Source organism: Adiantum capillus-veneris, chromosome 1 (genome assembly GCF_014529385.1).
Source record: "Adiantum capillus-veneris isolate H3 chromosome 1, ASM1452938v2, whole genome shotgun sequence".
NCBI classification, from domain to species: domain Eukaryota; kingdom Viridiplantae; phylum Streptophyta; class Polypodiopsida; order Polypodiales; family Pteridaceae; genus Adiantum; species Adiantum capillus-veneris.
The window spans coordinates 61,278,487-61,300,625 of record NC_140931.1 but is presented as its reverse complement, the minus strand read 5'-3'; the positions used below and the strand labels follow the sequence as shown (position 1 = coordinate 61,300,625).

Sequence of the window (22,139 nt, the reverse complement as noted above, 5' to 3'; positions counted from 1 at the left end):
ATATGGATCAAAACATCTGTGACAAGATCAACACGGTCTAGATGTGATTGCTAAACATGTTACGATGATCATGATTTATATCTGAGACCCTCGACAAAGATGTGATCTAATCAATGACCATGTCTTTGTGAAAATGTTGGGTTTGTGGAGTTTGGAGCCTGAGTACATATAGTGAGTGTCTACCAAAGAAACTTCTTGTCCTTTGGCTGTTTTTGCAGGCGTAATCGAGGGTGATTACAATTCTTTTGAGAGGACATTATGTCACAAGTTGCTAGCGTGGTATGCCCAACTTGAGGAACTGGCCGAGAGGACAAGGAGTTCGAAAAACTGACGGAACCAAAAGATGTGGACGAGGGGCCTAGCCAATTACGGTTTTAAAAACCTAACCCCTATCAACTTATGGGCACTGACCAGGGGCCTAGACCCTAAAAGACCCAAAAGCATAAGGGCTGGCTGAAATTCCGTGATTTGTGCTGGCTGCTGCCACGTGCCACTGTATATGGATTTTTGCAATTTGCACTGGCAAATTTGGCTGATTTGCGCCATGCTTTTGGGGAGCAGATGCTTTTGGTTGGAAGTGCTTTTATATGAGAGCTTTTGGGGCTCTGCTTTTGGCAACCCTTGTATTGTTTATAAGTGCCCAAAGGGCCACTCTCAAGGAGTATCTAGATGCACAGTCGAGAGAGAGTTGGACCCTCGGGGAGTTGTACCTTTGCGAAGCAATAATATGAGAAATATAGGAAGGGACGCATCTCGGGACGGAACTTCATCGTCCCACGTTCCGTGCCGACTCTCCTCTTCTCTCTCTCTCTTTATTCAAGTTTAGTGCAATCGTTTGCACCTTCTGTTTGTGTGTTGCTATTGACTTCTTGCTTGGAGTGTCCAAGCCTATAACAGTCTGTTACAAAGAGCAGTGCCAATAGCAGTCGTGGAGTGGGGAGGACACTGACATTGGTGGCTCTCTTGAGGCTGCAGTTGGGTTGAGGTTGTTGCAGGGGCATGCTTGTGCCTCCAAGATCTTGAAGGTGAGGCCGATTGCTATACATAAGCCACTTGACATACATATCATTGTTCGACACGGATGGGATATGTTTAGCGTGTGGAGGAGCTGCGCCAATGTTTGGTGTGATGGAGGTTGCTCACTCGCTTCTTTAACGCCATGGCTCCCCATTTGGAGTGATGAGTTGAGTGCAAGCAAGGTGACCATGGATGCAATGTGTTGTGTGTTGGCCCTCAAGCAAGACAGGGAAGCAAGCACCTTGGCCACCATTACCACGTTGATGTGCATGGGTGTGGCTGCAGGCCATGTGGGCTTTTGCATTTGGGCAACATAGGGAAGACATGGGATCAACTTCCCTCCATTGGAATCTCAACCAAGCTTGGGGATACATGGAAGCTGGACCTATAAAAAGTTTTGGGGAGTGAGTTCAGTTTTGCGCATGTTCAGTTATGCAGCATGCCTAAGAAGGTTTAGATGGACAGATTGAGTCTCTTACAAGGAGAATCAGCTATTCGACAAGACATACAGATAACAATCCGTGCAGATTCACACATTCCTTTTGGGCTCCAAGCCCCAATATGGATAAGTGCTTTCATGCAGTTAGAATTGTTGACTGCAGTCAGCGCATGTCAAGACAAGGTGAGTGATTTTTCTTTGAGGTGTAGGAGGAGGGACGGTTCCCTCATGTTTGTCGACACAAGGTAGCCTTAGTTTAGAGTGCATCTTCTAGAGGATCATAACTTCGGCATTGGTAGAACGTTGAGGTATTCTTCATCATGCTCTAAAGCAGGTAGAATGGACTAGAGATTATGGACCTTTGGGGTTCCACCTATAGCTCAGCTGCAGTGGGACCCTAGAGAGTGGCTCTAGAGGGATCTTTCTGCCTCTCCCAATCACCCTAGGGTTTTTTTTTTCCATTGGGTGGCACACTTTGGTGGATAGACGAAAGTCCATAACAATAGCAGCTCAGCATTGGTGACAAACCTCCTTTGAGTTCCTCTTAGATTTTTGGACTATGGACTCAACTATGGGCTAGCCACCAGTCTCAAGACTAGTGCTTCTAATTGGGTTGGTTGCACAGAAAGGAACATCGGTGCAAGTCCAGCTAGCACACAGTGGATATCCTTCTCTTTGCCTTCAAGTGTAGGCATCTTGCACTGACCCAGCGACACTATCTAGGCGACTGCCCATAGGCACAACATATTTGGCTCACGATTCTTCATGTTATGGCCTCCATGTTGGGAGGCGGGCTAGGTGCTTCAAAAGTTTTCGAGGGTCAGCCAAGCCTAAGTTGGAGTGTCGTTATTATTTGGTCTGACCGAAATGACAGGCTTTTTAACATAGCTTACCATACTAAAAGTCTGAGAGAACTGTTTTACTGCTTTTCCCTTTAGGTGAATCAGCTAAAGCTTGATCAATGTCGAGTTTACGAAGCCAGCTTCAAGGTACTCACGGACTGTATTAGCTACTACAACGGTGCAAATATCAACAAATAACAAGAGGTGCTTCTCGATGGCTCCTATACACACCTGCAGAGAATGCTAGACGAATGCAGAGCAAATGGGGAAAGATTAAGAAGGCTACATAGCAATGGAATCCGACTAGTTGCCCGCCTGCATGATTTTCTGGAAAACTTGACAGAGTAGAATGTAATTTTGAACACCAAGTTTTTGTAACTATTGACCGAACCATACCCTTTGCGGTAGTTTTTTGTAATTGCGCTCTTTCTATAATATAAATCTGCTCTCGCCCTTTATGGTTTTATAAAAAAAAAAAAAAAAAAGTTGGAGTGATTGGAAGGTTTTTTTGGTTTCTGGTGACACCTCGTAAGTGGGGACTCGGAATAATTTCCCTGGTAGTTTTGAAAACCCCTTTTACTTCTAACCATCTGGGAGTGCGTGATCGCACAGTTATAAATTCTTTGGATCAATATAAAAGAAATACGGACAAGGACGCTCGACGTAATACTCTCTAAAGCGAAACTCCGCCGCTCTTGTTTGGGGTTGTTATCCCTCTACATGAGTACTTGTGGGAGCAGAGAGCATCTTAAAAGTTATCATAGGAGGATCAAGAGCCACACAAGCCAAATTGGAATTCTTTCTCAATGCAAATAGTGGAATTTTAATTTTCAAAGTACAGTTGAAACAAATCAGTTATAACCCATTGCATTCTTTTCAAACAAAGACAAGAACCATTTCTGCCATTATGTCCATAGCCCAAATGCATACTTCGTATGGTTGTAATAACCATTACCAATTTTCTTGTCCATATTTTGTCACTACACATGAGTATTCAATGAGATCAAGATCTAGCATGCGTAGGTAGAATAGAATGAAAACGTTATAAAACTCATCTAATACCTTGGTATATTTTTCCAGCAAGTTCCTTGCGATTCTTATGCTATCACCATTTGTCGTTGTTGAGTACCCATTTGTGGAGGCTTGAAAGAAATTTGTAAGAGAAACCCATTTTTCTCGCCACTCAAGAAAAGGAAAGGTAACATTATTGGTCAAACTTGCTTGTAAAAGTTCAAGATACAATGCCATACGAGGAAGATAGTAATCACCAACAAGTCCACTCCAATATTTGTTACCTGCAACATGCAAACAAGAAGTTCAAAGTGAAACAATGATAGCCAAAACCGTACGAAGGTGAGCATGTGCATAGATCAGCTCCCAAACAATAGTCTGAGCAGTTGAATGGTAGTTCTAGAACCCCAAATTACTAGTGCTTTCTTCTGTTAATTGCAGTTCGGATGAGACACCACCATGTATGGATGCATTGCCTCAATCCTACATGTTGATTTGGCCCTCTGGAGACATTTTAACAAGCCTTTGTATACTTTTAAGTATATGTGCATGCAGACATGCTTGTGCGTCTGCATTTGAGAGAACCAAATAACAAGCTATAAGACAGCTTACCGTAATCATGTAATTGGCTAGGTATAGTGGCCGTGTTGTCAAACCACATTGTAACTTGCGTTCTTGCATTCCATTCATTCTTTATTGCATGAAACAGATGGTATACCAGAAGGCAAGAAAAGAATTAGACAGTTTCTACATGGAGAATCTGAAAGGAAAGTCAATTAGTGCAGACAATTTCATTGATACAAGACAAAATAAGAAACATAGGATAAATGTTAAGAGTCAACACACCTTCACAACACTCCTGGCCAATGGGATGCATGCTCGCAGTCATTTAATACATTAAGTTTTTTGTCTTTCGATGTCTCCATTAATGCTTCTGAATATTTTTTTAATTTTCAATAACAACCTTCTTGAGAGAACTTTGAATTCTTTCAAATATAAACAATTGCGAATAATGATTTGGTCTTTTGGTATATCATCAATATAGAAAAAACCAGTGGTTTGCAATATAAGCTGCATTGCCTTGAGTGTTGAGGGGACAGCATGTTTGGTTTGGTCCTAAATTTTTTAGATTTGAGCTATATTTTGGAATCTTTTATTACTTGGACACATCATATGCCTCGTTTGATCTCTTGCTTGAGCTAAAAAATTATCCTTGTCTTTAGTGGATCACTCTCAGGACTCCGGTAGATCCTGATGATCTGATATAGTTGTACGCAGATGTTTTGCACTCAGTGGAACTCGCACGAATGGCAATGTTCGACAAAAGAAGAATCATGGTTGCATTACATAAGTAGAGAGATACAAGTGACAAAAAGTAGTACTAAGTACCAAAAAGTAGTGACAACTCATGGCCCATGGGTGCAAACTTTAAAGCATAAAGAGAGTGTCCAAAGTGCTCATATCACTCTCATCACCGGAATTGTGGTCCGAGCTTGAGCTTGAGCTTGAGGTGGTTGCATCATCCTCATCACTAAATGAATCAGATGCACTAGCTGTAAGACCATAATCTCCCTCACTAAGGATGTTGCCCTCATCATTAAACTCTGGCTCTCTAGGATCAGCAGGCCTAGAAATGGGCACATTCTCCAAAGTGGTAGTCGCCATAGTAGATCCTCTACCCAAGCCTCGCCGCACATAGGTCTTGGGTGTTTGTACCGATGTTCTACCACTCCCACGAGCAACCGGAGTGGAAGCTATTGTTACGGATATTCGGACATGGGCCCGCTTGCCCTCTCTTCTTGGACAAGTGGATGATAAGGCGGGTGGCACTTGAGATCATGGTCTTGGAGCAATATTTGCAATACCAATGGCAAACGTTTTGCTTGCTCTTCACCCTTTCAAAGTAGCGGCAATGCTTTGTGAAGGCTTCATGAAGAGCGGGCGGCATTATGGAGAGCTAAAAAGTTGAAAGTGATGGAGAGTTTGTAGGAGATGGGGAGTGAGTAGAGAACTTGAGAGTGACGAAGAGCTTGAAGGAGATGGGGTATGAGGAGAGAATTTGAGAGTGACGGAGAGCTTGAAGGAGATGGATAGTGATGAGAGTGATGGAGGGCTTGAAGGAGATGAAGGGAGAGTGATGGAGATGAAGGGAGCTTGATGGAATAATGGAGATGAAGTGAGCTTGATGGAGATGAAGGCAGCTTGATGGAGTAGGGGGCTTGATGAATGGAGAGAGCTTGAGGGAGATAGGGGAAATGGTAACTTGTAAGTTGATAGAGAAGAAGAGAGGGTGGGCAAGCCTTATATAGATTTTCCGGGGAAAGGGAGAGGAGGGTTAAAGGGAGATGTAGAGGGAAAGAGACAGAGAGCGTTTGCCATGGCCAATGTGGCATGAATGATGGAGGCTCAAGATTAGAGAGATAGAGAGAGCTCCCACCTCCATGCTAAACGGTCAAAAAATGTACCCGTTGAGCGCCTTTCAAACTCGGTCAAACGTGTGGACTGCGCAACGTTAAAAAAAAGGCACCGTACGAGTCCTGTACGGAACATACGGTACGAAATGGAACGTACATATCGTTCCGTGCGCCGTACAAAGGACAACCCTGCATCCAAAGAGGCATTAATGGGTAATTGGGAGTTTAACCTTGATAAGATGCAATGTCATTTATATACGCATTGGAATAGTGTAGACTCCTGACATACTGTCACGTGTACATCTAACCCTATGTGCATGTGGACAAGCTGTAACTCCTACTTCTGAGTTTAGGACAGCCTAGAAAGTGTTCTAGCGCCTTTGTGAGCCTATACACAAGACGTGCATGTCCACACACTTTAGAGTAGTTGCATACCCTCTCATTGCACATGAGCACAACTAGTGTCTGCTAGGTGTAGGCATTGGGAAGTGTTCCCTTACAGTAGCATTAGTACTTGGTCTATGTAGTTTACGGCAATGCACCTCTTATTAAGGGTTTTTTAAACTCATTAATAAGTGACATTTAACGAGCAATTACAAGGTCGGCGGGTTTATTTAGTGACTCTCGATCCAGCATAAAGTAGCTATATAGGTGGTCCCTAGGGTCACCCAATGATGATAAGTTATTACCCTCAATACCTAATGGGCAGGCAGCTCATCAGCACCCCAAAGCCTCTCGTGTTTTTTGCAGTCCCTCAAGCACCCTAGCCTTTTTCAACATCAGCCTTTCAGCATCCCTGGCGCCATCATTCAGCAACAATAGCGTTTTCTGGCAGGGACATGGATTCATCTATTGCTATATGCTGATGATATTGTGTTGATCTTCAACTCTCCGGAGGGGATGCAACGTCACTTGGATGCTTTGCAAAGGTTTTCCCACGACAGTGGTTTGTCTGTCAACCTTCGTAAAACCAAGGTTATGGTGTTTAACACCACCCCACAGTGGATCAGGAGATCAGCACCCGCATTCACATACGGCCATGAGACAGTGGAGTATACAGATTCTTACACCTACCTTGGGGTGGTCTTTAGTGGACCAACATTTTCATTGAGGAGAGCAACAAAGACTAGACTGACTAGAGTCTATGCAGCATTGGGTGGATTGGAGAGGATGTGTTCACAGATTCAGTTTCAAGAGCCTCGGACGAAGCTTTTGCTTTTTGACACTTTGGTGGCTTCCGGGACCTTCATTGGATCACCATGGGAGGTCAGGTCGCATTAATGGATGGGGAAACATGGAGAAGCCTCTGGTCTCTATGATCTCACAACTTATTAGAGCCAAGGCTTCAGTACCACATGACATTATTCGAGCAGAGTTAGCTGCCCCCCCGCTAGTGAATGATGAGCTCACCAGATCCGTCTCCTTTATACACCGTTTATGGGATCTCCTTAGAGATAGATATGCCCACCTAGCACTCGAGTCCTCTCGACAGTTAGCTATGCACGAAGACACAACATGCTAGTTTCAGGTACACGGGTTCGGGATGGACAGATTGCCCCCCTTCCAGTACTCATTGGATGCACCCTCTCTGAATCTTACATAGTCCGAGATCACCAGGCTCATTCGCCAGGACTTGACTCAGCTAGACACCAAGAGGACTTGGATATAGCCGGCAAAGGATCTGGGAACGAAGATAGCTTTCTATAGAGAGCATCTTCTCCAGCTTACTTGGATACATTCATCGGCACAGGATTTGGGCACGAAGATGGCTTTCTATAGAGAGCATCTTCTCCAGCTTACTGAGGATGGTTTTGTGACGAGACCCACATACATGGACACCCACTTATCTCATGGGATACGATGTGCTATTGGCCAGATACGCACATCTTCACACCAGCTTCAGGTCGAGACTGGTAGATACAGAGGAGTACCAGTAGAAGCCAGGACCTATCCCCTATGTCACATGGAGCCTGAGACAGAGTTGCACTACACATAACATTGCCCATTTTAATATGAGATACAAGGCTGCTTTGATTGCATGTTCAGAGAGGGCTTTGGACCACTCTCTAGAGTCATGGGGTATGAGGACAAGAGATGCCTCAGACTGTTTTTGCTTGAGCTGCGCAGAACAGAGAGAGCCTGATGGGAGGAGAGACTTGCTTCCCAAAGACAGATCACAAACTTCTTTAGAGTGGACAGTAGGCAGCCGGAGGAGCAGCTACCACAACAGAGCTCACATTCTCGTCACACCCGAGGGACGCTGATCGATCGAGCGATCGAGCTAGGGAGATCCAGACACCCACGACTCTGGAGGACTACACAGCATCGACGTAGGCTGCATCAGAGGATTCATATCACTTTGGCCCGACATGCACGACGCCCGATCAGACTACTCACCATGGAGGAGATTGATGAGATCTACAAGCGATTGATGATGGATCTCTTGTGATTTAGCTCTTTTCGAGGATACACCCAGATTGTGTTGTAGTAGCCCTCATTAACTACTTTCACCACCCTACTCATATCCTACACATCCCTAGCTAGCTGCTTAGCTCACATACAACAGTTTAGGATTATATAGTGGAATGTTTGTAAACCTTGGTAAAACCAAGGTTATGGTGTTTAACACCACACCACAGTGGATCAAGAGATCAGCACCGACTTTCACATATGGTCAGGACATTGTAGAGTATACAGATGCATACACTTACCTTGGGTTGTCTTCACTGGGCCGAGGTTTTCTTTGGGGAGAGCAGCAGAAACTAGACTGATGTGTTCGTAAGTTCAGTTCCAAGAACCTCTTAAAAAGTTATGGCTCTTTGATACTTTAGTAGCCTCAGCTATGTTGTATGGGGTGCAGTTATGGGGACCTTCTGTAGGCTAGGATGGTTGCAGACGTATGGAGAGGCCCTTGGTATCTATGATCTCTCGACTGATCAGAGCCAAGGCCTTCGTACCCTACGCTATCATTCGAGCAGAGCAAAAGAACAGACTGAATAGACTTTTAGCACTTCAATAACAACTAAACTGAGAGAGAGAGAGAGAGAGAGAGAGAGAGAGAGAGAGAGAGAGAGAGACGACATGCGACACGGAGTGCTGAAATTCCACCCCAGAGAGTTTTGGCCCCAAACCTTGGCGCCCCTTTCGGTATTTCTTTATATTGCATCAACACAATACAAGCCAGTACTCCAGACTCTGCACCTTCTCCAAGAAGCATACCAAAGAATGAGCCCTAACCTCATATTTAAAGGCCCTTGGCCTGAAAAGCAGTTACAGTGAAAAGCTTTAAACTCAAAAGCAATTGGTCCAAAAAGCGCCAAAATCTGCTAGCGCGATTTGCCGAAATCCGTACAACTGTCACGTCAACACTGTCAGCGCGTTTTCCAGAAATCTGCCACGTCAGCACTGTCATCGTGAAACGCCGAAATCCGTACAGTTCGACAACGTCAGCAGTCGGCGGTAAATCCAGGCTGTGTATTGGTGGGTCCTACTTTATTTTAATCCATTTATGTCACTAGGGCCCCATCGGACGAGGTCTCCATAAGTTGGTAGAACTTCTTCTTCTTTTACTTGTCCTTCTTAAGGTTTAGCCCCCTCGGCCGGGATCAGCAAGTTGGCTCCATTCTTCAGGGCTTTGACACGTCAGCAGTTTGTGACATCCCCCCTTCTTGAAAGAGAGTAATCGTCCGCGATGACAGCATATCTGCAAAACAACTCAAGTTAGCTTTAAAAAAAATTCAGAGGGTCATTCTGAGGGACAATCAATTTGCTATTTTTTTTTATTAAGGAGTTGGCTTCTCCTTTCGGCTCTTTTGATCAAGGAGTTGGCTTCTCCTTTCGTCCAGTTCGGAACTTTTGATACGCTGGCACACCCAGACCACACTGATCTTCCACGGGTGTCTTGATGCACTAAAATTACATACCCAGGCAATCTCCTCCAGCTCGGAATATTCAGTAGTTGGCACATCACAATGCAACACAAATGCTTACATATGCTTGTTACAAGACACAACAAACAGCGCCGTTGAGCACGCCCCGGACACAAACGATCTGTGGTATGAAGCTACTCAACGACTACCTCGTCACTCGCCCCGTAAATAACCTAAAAAGGTCAGGGCCATGAGCTCAAAGGATTGTACAACCAAACACTCCCCGGACCGCAGTCTGCGTCGCTTGGAGGTTCAAGCATACAACCAAACGCTCCCCAAGCATCGGCCTGCGTCGTTCGGAAGTTTTCTAGCATACAACAGAACATTCCCTAGACATCGACTTGCATCGTTCCGAGGTTTTCAAACATACAACGAAACGCTCCCCGGGCATCGGCCTGCGTCGTTTCAAGGTTCAAACAATAGCAAAACAGTATTTCTCACTCCTCCTTGCGGGAGTAAAATCACCAATCATTAAAACCAGTATCTAAAACCAGAGTAAAACAATTCAAATCGGCACCAAGACAGGTTTAAAACAGATAGCATCCACATCAAGGAGTTGGCTTCTCCTTTCGTCCAGTTCAGAACTCTTGATATGTTGGCACACCCAGACCGCACTAATCTTCCACGGGTGTCTTGATGCACTAAAATTACATACCCAGGCAATCCCCTCCAATTCGGAATATTCAGTAGTTGGCACATCACAATGCAACACAAATGCTTACATATGCATGTTACAAGACACAACAAACAGCACCGCTGAGCACTCCCCCGAGACAAACGATTTGCGGTAAGAAGCTACTCAACGACTACCTCATCACTCCCCCCACAAATAACCTTAAAAGGTCCGGGCCATGAGCTCAGAGGATTGTACAACCAACGCTCCCCAGACCGTAGTCTGCGTCGCTTGGAGTTTCAAGCATACAGCCAAATGCTCCCTAGGCATCGGCTTGCATCGTTTGGAAGTTTTCTAGCATACAGCAAAACGCTCCCCAGACATTGGCCTGCGTCGTTCCGAGGTTTTCAAACATACAACGAAACGCTCCCCAGGCATCAGCCTGCGTAGTTCCGAGGTTCAAACAATACCAAAACAGTATTTCTCACTTATCCACCCGGAAGTAAAATCACCAATCATTGAAACCAGCATTTAAAACGAGAGTGCACCAAGACAGGTTTAAAACAGATAGCATTCATTTCAAACAAATTTCAAACAATACTTTCTCAAACAATGTTCAAAAGTATCTAACTAGAAAACAACTATAGAGGTCATTCGGGGCTTTGTTCGGACAACCGAACTTTGAGGACAACTGGCTTGCCCTTCTGCATCACGGTGATGGTTCGGTTCCGAACCTGGAGAGTTGCATTATTCTTGTCGTAGGCATGCCCAAGAGAACGTCGCAATTGCCCAACTTCCTAATGTGGAAATCGGCTTTTCCATGTTTATCTTGTATAGTCACTGGAAGAGCACCAATGAGCGGTACCACTTTTTGAGTTTGCCGTGTGGCTAGCTCAGCTTCAATTTCTCTACCCTCTGCATCATAATTAAAGTGCATCCGCTTCAAGAATTATGGATGGATGAAGTTCTCCATAGCTCCGGTATCAAAGAAAATAAGGGCTTGAAAGTCGTTGACTTTTCCATAAGCTCTACATAATTCATTAAAACTCTTGAGGTGTATACCATAAATAAGGTCAAAAAAAATAAAGGCTTGAAAGTCGTTGACTTTTCCATAAGCTCTGCATAATTCATTAAAACTCTCGAGGTGTATACCATAAATATCGGGTACTAGTCCAATAGCAGGTCTAGCCCTCTTGGTCAGAGGTGGCTCCGGGGATCTCTCTGACGTGGGAGCAGAAGGTTGCACTGAGGACGTCGAGGCTCTCTCAGGACATGTATTGAACGTATGTCCTGTTTGGAAACATTCGAAGCATCGGCCTTCTTGTAACAAGGCATCTCTTTGACAGTCACAGCCGTTGAGGTTGGTTTTCATGGGATTCCCGAGAATTTGTTTGTTGTTGCCAGGAGTTCTAGTTAGTGGCTAGAGGTTCTTCTGTGGTAAACTCCAACTTTCCCTTCATGAGCTTGTAGCCAACCGTAGCATGGTCCATAAGCTCTTCCATGGTAGAGACTTGCTTGGAGAGACAATATTCCTGCAATGGTGATGGTAGTCCAATGGTGTAGCGCTCGCACTGGTCCTCCAAGGAAATGAACTTAAAGAAGGACACCGGAAGGTATACTTCGAGAAACCTTTGGTTATCATCATCCATGATTTTGGTGGCAAGCATTTTCAAGTTGCCCCACTCTGCCAAAATCCGGACGTCAAACATCGAAATCATGTAACTACGTGCAAAAACTGACTTGAAAGCTTGCCAGGTCCTTGGAGTATGCCGTTGTGTCACGATTGAACTCCACCATTACATAGCATTATCTATAAGAAATCCCGCTGCTCGAGAAATCTTGGATTCTTCTGTATAGTTTCCCAAAGCATAGATTTTGTCGAATTGTTGTAGGAACTGCAATGCTTTCTTGCGATCTTTCACCATGGAAAAGGTGAAAAATTTGACTGTCGTGCCGCCATCTTTGAAATCTTTGGGTTGGCTAGGCGCATACCCCGGGTATGGATAATAAGGGTATCCATATGGGCTCCAATCATTGTAGCCTGGTGGCGGTGGTGGGGGCAATGTCGGTTGCACTTGATCAGGGTCAGATGGCTGCACCATATTTCTGAAGACTCCCCCGACCGGAACAGACGACTGAGAAGGTTGCCGGTTGGAAGCTCTCGTACTTTCTGGTGCCGGAGCAAAAGGTACCACGTGGGGCATGAGAGGGGGTAACATGTAGTTCAAAAATTGTTGAAAACTTTGCAGCATCGGAAGATTCTACTGAGGATGCCGCGAAAGAATGTTGTGAAGCTCGTCGAGCAAAAACTGCAAATATTCTGTTGAATCCATGAATTCCATGTCTTTGGTTCTTTATGGCTTATGCCCTTTAAGACAGAGCGATGAAGACAGGAGCATGCCCGACGCACGATGAAGTAAGGGTGGGAGTGGCTAATAAGTCCGAGGTCGGGACCCGAAGATACTTCAAATCAAATTCAAAAGTCTCTAGTTTGCTCTATCTGCTCTTTGGTAGGACCGGTATGCTTTCAGAACAGCACACGCTTGATGCTCTGGTACCACTATCACAAGACGCGCACCACGTGCCAATAGAAAAGAACAGACTGAATAGACTTTTAGCACTTCAATAACAACTAAACTGAGAGAGAGAGAGAGAGAGAGAGAGAGAGAGAGAGAGAGAGAGAGAGAGAGAGAGAGAGACAACACGCGACACAGAGTGGCGGAATTCCACCCCAGAGAGTATTGGCCCTAAACCTTGGCGCCCCTTTTGGTATTTCTTTATATTGCATCAACACAATACAAGCCGGTACTTCAGACTTTGCACCTTCTCCAGGAAGCATACCAAAGGATGAGCCCTAACCTCATATCTAAAGGCCCTTGGCCTGAAAAGCAGTTACAGTGAAAGGCTTCAAACTCAAACGCAACTGATCCAAAAAGCGCCAAAATCTGCCAGTGCAATTTGCGGAAATCCGTACAACTGCCACGTCAGCACTGTCAGCGCGTTTTTCGAAAATATGCCATGCCAGCACTGTCAGCCTGCAACGCGGAAATCCGCACAGTTCGGCCACGTCACCACTCGACGGAAAATCCGGGCTGTGTATTGGTGGGTCCTGCTTTATTTTAATTCCTTTATGTCACTGGGGCCCCATCAGACGAAGTCCCTATAAGTTGGTAGGACTTCTTCTTCTGTTACTTGTTCTTCTTAGGGTTTAGGCCCTCGGCCGAAATCTGCAAGTTGGCTCCATTCTTCAAGGCTTTGACACATTAGCAGTTTGTGACATTCTCCACCTCACACGAGCAGCCATCACTGCACAGCTCGGCCCACACTCATTCGACCACTACCGGCAATCTCATCGATCAAGCACTGGAGCTACGGAGATCCAGATGGCCATGATTGAGGAGAGGGGCTACACAACATCGACCCAGACTACAGCAGAGGATTTGAGCCATACTCTCTCGCCACCTAAAGTGCAAATGAGGATGGATTCTAGTAGTAGTATCTTTGTTCTAGTTCTTTTGTACCCAGACATGGTATTAGATTCACCATTTTGTAACAGATTGGCTCATAGGTCATTTTGGCCTTTTGAAGAAGTTAATATAACATTTCATTTCATTTATTTCTCTCTCTCTCTCTCTCTCTCTCTCTCTCTCTCTCTCTCTCTCTCTCTCTCTCTCTCTCTCTCAAAAAGAAGTGGCTATATATTGTGTACAAAAGAAACCTCTAAAGATGCAAAATGGCCCATCACCCAGAGGATGTAGAAAAGAGGGATAAGAGTGAGGGCTATGTAGATATCAAGGTGGCCTATATGAGGAATGTAGAATGAACCACTCACGAGGTGCATAATGCCAAGTCATTTGACCATGGTCTCGACTAAAAAGAATTGAAGATCTTGCCCATGTGTGAAGAAAGGAGTGTCTAGCTTCTCCACTATCCTAAAAGAGACTGTTGAAGTATCACATTCGCTGCAGAGAGTTTGTAATAGCTCAGTCCAAATGGTTGTCAGAGTGGTGGATGTAGGAGAAGACTGCGAGCTCAGAATGTGAGCAGCACGAGCATTCCACATGGTCAGAAGAGTGATGTTGCAGATTGTTCTAAAAACTAAATCTCGCTAGTAGATGTGGAAGATCCACGAGTAACTTATAATCATATGAAGTAGATGTGGAAGATCCACCACTTCTCGCATCCAAAGCAGGTACATAATTGCTTGAAAAAGACAAAGCACGGGGCTTACACTGGCTTCTTTGGAGTTTGCCAACCATCAGTAGAATCTATCATTTTAGCTTTACCCTTGGTATCTGTCTTTGCAGTAGGATGCACATTAGGCATGCTTTTATTCTGATCTTTCCCTTGTGTGGCCTGCATGCTTCCATTAGCATCCTCCATCTTTGGTCTCACAAATGCAGAGGAGGGGGAGACAACATGGGTTTCAGATGCCGGAATAGCGGAAGGCGGTAGTTTCAGCAAAGATTCCTGGCATTCAGACTGCATATGGCCAAATTTTTCACAACCGAAACATGCACCTGCAAATTTGCCCCATTTGAGTTTAAACGGCCTTTTGCCTACCATCGGATCACCAGAGTCAACCGTTATTCTTGACGGTGTCGGCGTATCCGTATCCCACAACACACAAAATCTATTGGAATTAGTATCCAAATTTGGGGGGCATATCACTTTGCCCAACTGAGCAGCTAGGAGAAACTGGGCACCTATGTCGAATCAAGCTTTGATAGTCTTTAGGAAGCACCCAAGGCAATACATGTGTCATTTGCATATTGAAAATCAAGGGCGATATTTCCAATAATTGCGAGCGAGCTTCCATGTATGCCAGTAATACCTCATAAAAGCCACGGGCACCAAAATCACTCCTCGGACAGCTTGTCTTCTCATCAGGAAATCAACCCATTGACCTACATCCTGTGCCGAGGGCATCTTGCCAGGGAAGAACAAAACGACCGCATTCAACGCATACTGTGATACCGGATCCATAAGCTGCTGAACCGGAATAACCACTTCGGTAGCTGGCTATTGACCTTCCCAAGCATCCTGAGCATCAGCAAAATCCTCTGAAAAACACTCTTTGATGAATTTTTTTTTCCGACAAAAAGATCCTTCTATTAGTTAATGAAAATTGCCCATAGGGCTGCAACCACCTCTGCAAGAGAGGGCTACAACAATCATGATGGAGAGACTCTCCCAATGAAAAAACAGCATATGTACAATGAGGCTAAATCAAGAGATGGGAGGAGGAAAGAGCCACACAGGTGAACGGTAGTGCCATCTGAGCACACCCTGTACCATAGTGAAGAAAGGCCTAGGACGCCAGAGTCGAAGGAAAGCCTCTCTGCGCTCCCTCATGCGGTCTGAGCTGCCCTGGAGTCGCTCAAACTATCCTCTGAGACTATGGATCAGCTCTAGCCAAAGATCCCCAATTGTCTCTGCTGATGGTACAGGGCGAGCCTCGAAGATGCTGAAGCTACGGGTCCGCAAGATGAACCAGAGTGTCAGGCCGCTGATGAGCTTCCAACACTCCTCTCTCTCGCAACACCACTCCTGTGGAGTAAGCTCTGTAGCCGACTGGAGTGTAGGTCGACCCCCCCTGTATCACTATCATCCTGCTAGTGGAGGATAGCTCAAACTGAAGTGCCGGGCCTATGAGAGTAGACCAAGCAGCTGCTCCCCATGTGTACTACTGAGCGGTGGAAAGAGCTAGCATCAGTCGAAGAACACGAAGCCACACCTGCTGTTCTAAAGGACAATCCCAAAGACAGTGATGCTGACTCTCCACAAGATGGTCACAAGCTGCACATGCGGCCGAGAGACCACTATGTACAAGACAACTCCCAACTGCTGTAGCTCGGTGTGCTACCAGCCACTGGAACAAAGTGACTCGCCTCGTTGTCTGGAGTCCCACAACCTCTCCCAAAAAGCTGCCAAGAATTCAGCTGTGAGACCCTCCTCCTGCCAATGAGGTGCTGTAGTAGGACGAGCCTCTCTCTACGCTGCCTAAATGTGACATCCCAGCCGAACAGTGTACTGAAAGAAAGGGACGCCTGGATGGTCCGCTGAGGAGAAAGGTCCCTCCACAGCCACTCTCCAGGATCCCATTGGACTCGTGCCAGTGGACAACTCTCCAAAGCCCACAGTCTCCAGTGACCAGTCTCAAGAGCTGCTGGGTCGGGATCTATGACACAAGTCCTCCCACAGATGCCCACCACTCGGATCCTCTGAAAACAGCACTCTGCGACCTGTGGAGCCTCTACTGCAACTCTGTGTAAACGTCCCTCACCCTGTAGCTCGAAAAATAGGGAGGGTACAGCCTCTGAACAAGCCCGAACTGAGATGAGAACCTCCAGCCACGTGAAGGCTCCCATCCATCAGGGCGTTGCTGACTCGAGAGGTGTGAGCCACTTAGTTGGTACTGCCTCTGAGATGTCCTCACACAAGCTCTGCACCCCTCTCATGCCCTGTAGTTGAATGCCCTGAAGCTCCTTGGACAAGCCTGAAAACTATAACTAGTCACCTAAAGAGCGTGCTGGACCCTCTGCCATGGGACCCCAGGAAACATGAGGCCGACTACCAACCAAGTGGCCTCTCTGAGTGCTAACCATGGGGTTCCAAACAAGGGGCTGTCTCAGACGCTGCTCCGTGCAAGTAGGCTGACGCTACTCCAGACCTCTCCGTAGATGCTCCCAAGATCGGAGCAGACTCACAGCAAAGCGGTCCTCCAGCCTCCTGGTCAAGCCAACTCTGCGCATCTCTGTGAAAATCCATCTAGTAGAGGGTCGCCAGGGGCCTCCAGCCTGAGGCACCCTAGCACTAAGCCGCTGAAGCAAGAACTCCTTACAGGGCTCCTCACCTGGAAGAAGTCCTCTGACGATAAACTTCCCAAGAAGGGCTCTGCTTTGCTGTGTTGGGTCTATGATCCCCAACCCTCCCTGAGAATAAGGAAGAGTGATGACCTGCCATGCCACTTTGGCCCGGGCTATCTGAGTGTCACGCCCTGACCAAAGGAAGTTCCTCATTAGCCTCTCAACGTGGCTGATACAAGAGCTCGAGAAGATTCAACAAGAAGTGATGTACCACATAGTAGCCAACAACACTTGGTTGGCCACTACAACTGTCTGCCAGAGAAAGTCGTGTGGAGCTCCAGTGTAGCAGCTTCCTCCTGATGGACAAGAGGAGGGGAGCAATCTACTGCTGGGGAGACAAGTCCAAACCAACCTGACAGCCCAAGTACCGAACTGCAGTCCCTGGGGGAATCCACCTGAAGCCCTCACCTGGCATCCAATCAAGCGTAGGAGCACTACCAACCCAGAAAGCCACTGTCTTTCTCCAGTTGATCAGTGCGCGAGATGCACAACAGAAAGTCTCAAGAGCCTGCTCACACCTGTGAAGGTTGGCCTCCTGGCCATCCAAGTACAAGGCTGAGTCGTCTGGAAACTCAGCATCCAGTAGCTCATCTCCCCGAATAGGGAGCGCTAAGCCACGTAAACCAACCCGCTGTGAAACCAAAAACCTACTCATCGCCTCAGCATAGGACAGAAAGAGGAAGGGGGCAAGAGGGCAGCCCTGTCTGATCGAACGTGTGAGCATGAAACGATCACCTCTACCTCCTGACAGAAGTACCTCACTTTGTGCCCCTATGTACAAAGCTGGCACCCTTCTCATCCAAGCATCTGAAAAACCCATCCTGCACACAGTGCCCTCCAAAAAGTCCCCGTCAACTCTGTCGTAGGCCTTCTCCAAATAGAGAACAAGAATCACCAAATCCTCACCACGGAGCCGTGCGAGAGCAGGGCCTCCCAAAAAGTAAAGATGTTGTCAAGGATACTACGCTCCTTGACAAAACCTGTCTGAGTCCCGTGTATAATGCTTTATAGAAGTGGCTGAATCCTCAAGCTCAGAGCCTTGGCAAGAATTTTGTAGGCTGAGTTGAGGATGGTGATGGGGCACCACTGCCGAATCTCATCCAAGGAGCCATCCTTCTTGGGAATGAGGTAGATCAGGCCCTCACTCATGTTGTCAGGCATCTCTCTTGTGTGAAGGATGTACTGAAAAGCACTGCAAAGTTCTGAGCCAAGCAAGTCTCAGTACTCCAAGAAAAAACTGGGAGTCAAGCCATCCTCATCTGAACAGCTACCTCAGGGGAGTGCTCTCAGAGCCGTAAGCAGCTCCTCTAGCTGAAGAGGCAACTCAAGCCTCTGGCGCATCTCCTCAGTCAGAAGACAAGGCATCTATGCCCACACCTGCTCTCTGCATGCATCCTGTCGCTCAGACTGAGGCTCTGCAGACAGCAAATCACGGTAGAAGTCAGCGGCAACTGCATGCATGTCCTCTGGCTTTGAAGCAACTCACCCGTCGAGCCTCCTCAACTGACTGACCTAGCATGCGTATGCCAAGGTCCCACTGCCTCAAAGAAGGCGCCTATCATTTTGTCACCCACCTAGGTCCACTGAGATGTCTGTCGATGGAAGGCAAACTCATGGCACCTCTCCTCTGTGCTGACAAGCTCCTGGCGAGCCTACTGTAACTGCTTCTCCAACCAAGGACTGTCTGGATGCTGCTCCTGCATCCTCTGTAAGGAAGCAATGCCCCATCGGAGACACTGCTCCTCCTCTCTGGCTGTAGCCAGGTGAGCCGACGACTCCTAAAGAAAGAGTCGACTAAGCTGTGCAAGTCCTGAGGCCACGCTGTCAGTAGGAGAACCTTGCATGTCTACGCTCTCTATCCAAAGAGCCTCCACTCGCTCTTTAAGCGTTGAGTCTAGCAAGATCCTCTCTGGGATGCGAAGCATGGTCCGAAAAGGAAGTCCCTGCCAGAATGCCAACTGTCCCACCCAAGTCACGGAAGTGGTCACTAATGTAGAAGCGATCTATCCGAGATAGATTCACGTCCCCCACTCTGCAGTCCAAACGAGAGAAAGCCAGACTATCTGGGGGCCTCACAAAACTAGAATGCTGCCACACATCTGAAACCCGCAGAGTCAAACAAAACCTCTCCCAAGCTGCCAGCTCAACTCCATGCATAGTAGTATGGCTACCCCCAATCCTGTCAGAGGGTTCCTCCAACATGTTGCAGTCACCCCCTACACACCATTGCTCTACCTGCGGCAGAGACTCAACAATCTGAGAACAAAACTCCGCACGTGCACTCGCCACATTGGGCGCATAGATGTTCAGGACGCCCATGAGACAACCTTGAACCTGCATGATGATCCACTGAGCCCTGCCTAGCACAATAATCCCTCTGCCCACAATGGCCTGCTCCAAAGAATCCGCAATAGTCATACATACCCCGCCCAGGATGCCTCCAGGTCCAAATGCAATTGACCAAAAAGTCTCAGATCGTCCACGCAAAAGCTGACCACAACGTCTAATGTGGCTCTCACACAAATGGTGCTCTTGTAGCATAAGAAGGTCAATCACTCCTCCCACAAGGCATTGCTAAAGCTCTTGACGCAATCAGCCTCTCTGACGCTAAAACTGGGGCCCACCTAGTCCCTGTACATTCCATAGGACGATCCTCATGGGGAGCGAGAGAGAACTCATGCTGCCGTAGCAGCTACTCCTGCTATCTTCGAGGCAGGCTTGGATGGGGAGTAATATGCATGTGAACGTCCTCGAGATAGGCGTGACTGCAGAGACTGTCTAGCAGAGGCCCAAGTAGACCAAGCCGTGTTTAAAGCTACCTCCTCTGTCCAGGAGTCCTCATAAATGTGTACATAGCATGGCCGGCTCTGCGTGTCAGCAAAAAAGTGAACTGCAATGTGTCTACATCCTGGTGCGTCTGGAGGTGTCACAACAAACTTGGCCAATGGCCAAAGAGTCTAAAGCAAGCCTGTAACCCCTAGGTCTCCCATGTGGTGAGAGAACTCTAGGGCCTATGTCTGAAGCCACGCCAAAACTGAGTCTATAGTCTACTCAGTGTGGTCCCTTCCGCATAGAAGAAAAGAGAAGCCAACCACTGAGTCCAAGGCCTCTATCCCCCTAGCTGCAAGGAAAAGTACATGAACTCTGAAGCAAGCAGCCTCAAGGTCTGGTGAGGGGTCACCGAGAAGCGTGTAAAGTCGTAGGAAAAGAAATCCCAACGGCGGCGAATGTCGAACCTCGTCAGACCTCGAGGAACTGCTGCAAAGGGAGAGGTCTGCACCATAAGAGGGGGTCGCAAGAAAGGCTGTCCCTCTCTCGCTAAGCGACTTGTGGCAAAGGCGCTGCCAAGAGATCTCCTAGCAGCTGAGGAAGGCCCTACCCCCTGGGATGGCTGTGGGACTGGAGCGGGAGGAGGTGGGGGAGCAGGGGGAGAAGGGGAAAGGGAGGGCGAGGGGGAACGACAAAGGCGGGAGAACGAGATGTAGAGGCAGCGGGAGGAGGAGGAGGCGAGGCAGAAGAGGGGGGGACCTCACGGGGGGGGGGAGGTGCTGTCGAAGGTGAGGCTGAGGTGGAGGATGGAGCAAGGACCTCGTCCTGCTGCTATAGAGGGTCGAAACGGCTCCCCGTGGGAACCCACTGTTGCTGGGCAAGAGCCTGAGAACCACTCTGGGTGCCAAGCTGGCATAGTGGCCCCTGGCGACGTCGGCCACGAACCTGCTGCCAGTCCTCCTTCGCTTGAGCCCTAGGCTCAGAGGGTGGCTCTGCCTGTGTACTCTATGGCTCTGTCTCGTGCTGCTCACCGGCCTTTGAAGGCTGGCGCTAGGCCTGTGAAGTAGGTCGGGGTCTCCTCCGTGGACAGGCCTTCGCAAGATGGCCCATCTGTCGACAAATGAAACACTGATTCGGGAGGCCCGAATACTCCACGCTCTGTCTGAACCAACCCCCACTCACCCGAGGAAGTAGTATGACCTTCGGGAGAGTGTGACTATCCCTAACCAGAACTCGTACTGAGGGAATGCCGGCCGCCTTGGCAACAACTGAGGCTATCGTGCAAGGTGTCTCCAGACAGTCCCAATCTCTGAGGCTATCCTGGACAAAAGTGGTAGGTACTCCCTCCTCAAACCAGGAAAGCAGACTGAGATGGGAAGGTCTGCCTCCTCTACCAAAACATCTCAAGCTCGATCAAAACCGAGTCTCCACTGTCGAAAGTGTGCTCGAACTGCTCGGATGGTCAAATGACTCATCGCAATGACCTTTGATGCCATCTAGGAGGTATCAAACTCTATCTGATAGTAGCCGCGTCCGAGGAACTGAACGTCCAAGATTTTGCCCACCTCTACAAGAAGGCGGGCCTGGAGAAGGTCACGTAGCTCTCCTTTGTTGGGTCTGGTGCCGAGAATCTTGCAGATGACGGAAGTCGCCGGCAGGCGTTCAACCTCTATGGCTAGGCTCGCTTGCTCTGTCGGAGTGAGAGCAAGTCGAATGGTGGGCTCAGCAGGGTTGGGCGAGGGGACTTCATCAGAGTGCCTCTATGGCGGAGCTTGAGCCTCCATCTGTGTCTGCTGCTTTGGCGGAGAAGGAGCGGATAAGAAGTTTCTCTGCAAGAAGCCCCAACTAGCACTGTCAAGAAATCACCACTACCAGAACCAATCGAAGGAAAAACTTTTGGTAGAGTATGGCAGAGAACGAACGGAACGGGGGCGGGGGGGGGGGGGGGGGTTTCAATAAGCGAAAAGAGGGATGGGGGGGACAGTGTGGGGCGAGCTGGAGGCGGCAAAGGGTGAGGGCAGCGCAAGGCGGGCCGGAAACGGGGGCAGGCAACGAGGGCTGTGGGCGGGGGCGCAGATGGCAAGGCTGGCGGACAGCGCAAGGGGAAGGCGGGGGGCAGCGTGCACGCAGCAGAGGGAGTTGGCAGCTCTAGGGCGGGGAGGAGCTAGCGATGGCGAGTGCGGGAGCGTACCGCAGCAGCAGCGAGCTCTACTCTTTGATGATATTTGCAGCATCC

The 22,139-nt window shown here is 47.8% G+C and overlaps 1 protein-coding gene across 1 annotated transcript in view; it reads right to left on the bottom strand.

Moving 5' to 3' along the window:
* The window catches only part of CYL1 (alpha-N-acetylglucosaminidase family / NAGLU family), a 228,378-nt gene that overhangs the window by 27,054 nt on the left and 179,185 nt on the right, over positions 1-22,139 (bottom strand). The window contains exons 18-19 of the mRNA XM_086516947.1: positions 3,922-4,000; positions 3,361-3,593 (exon numbers count right to left, since the gene is read on the bottom strand). Coding sequence (XP_086373073.1) covers positions 3,361-3,593; positions 3,922-4,000 — 312 coding nt within the window. The remainder of the gene's footprint in view (positions 1-3,360; positions 3,594-3,921; positions 4,001-22,139) is intronic.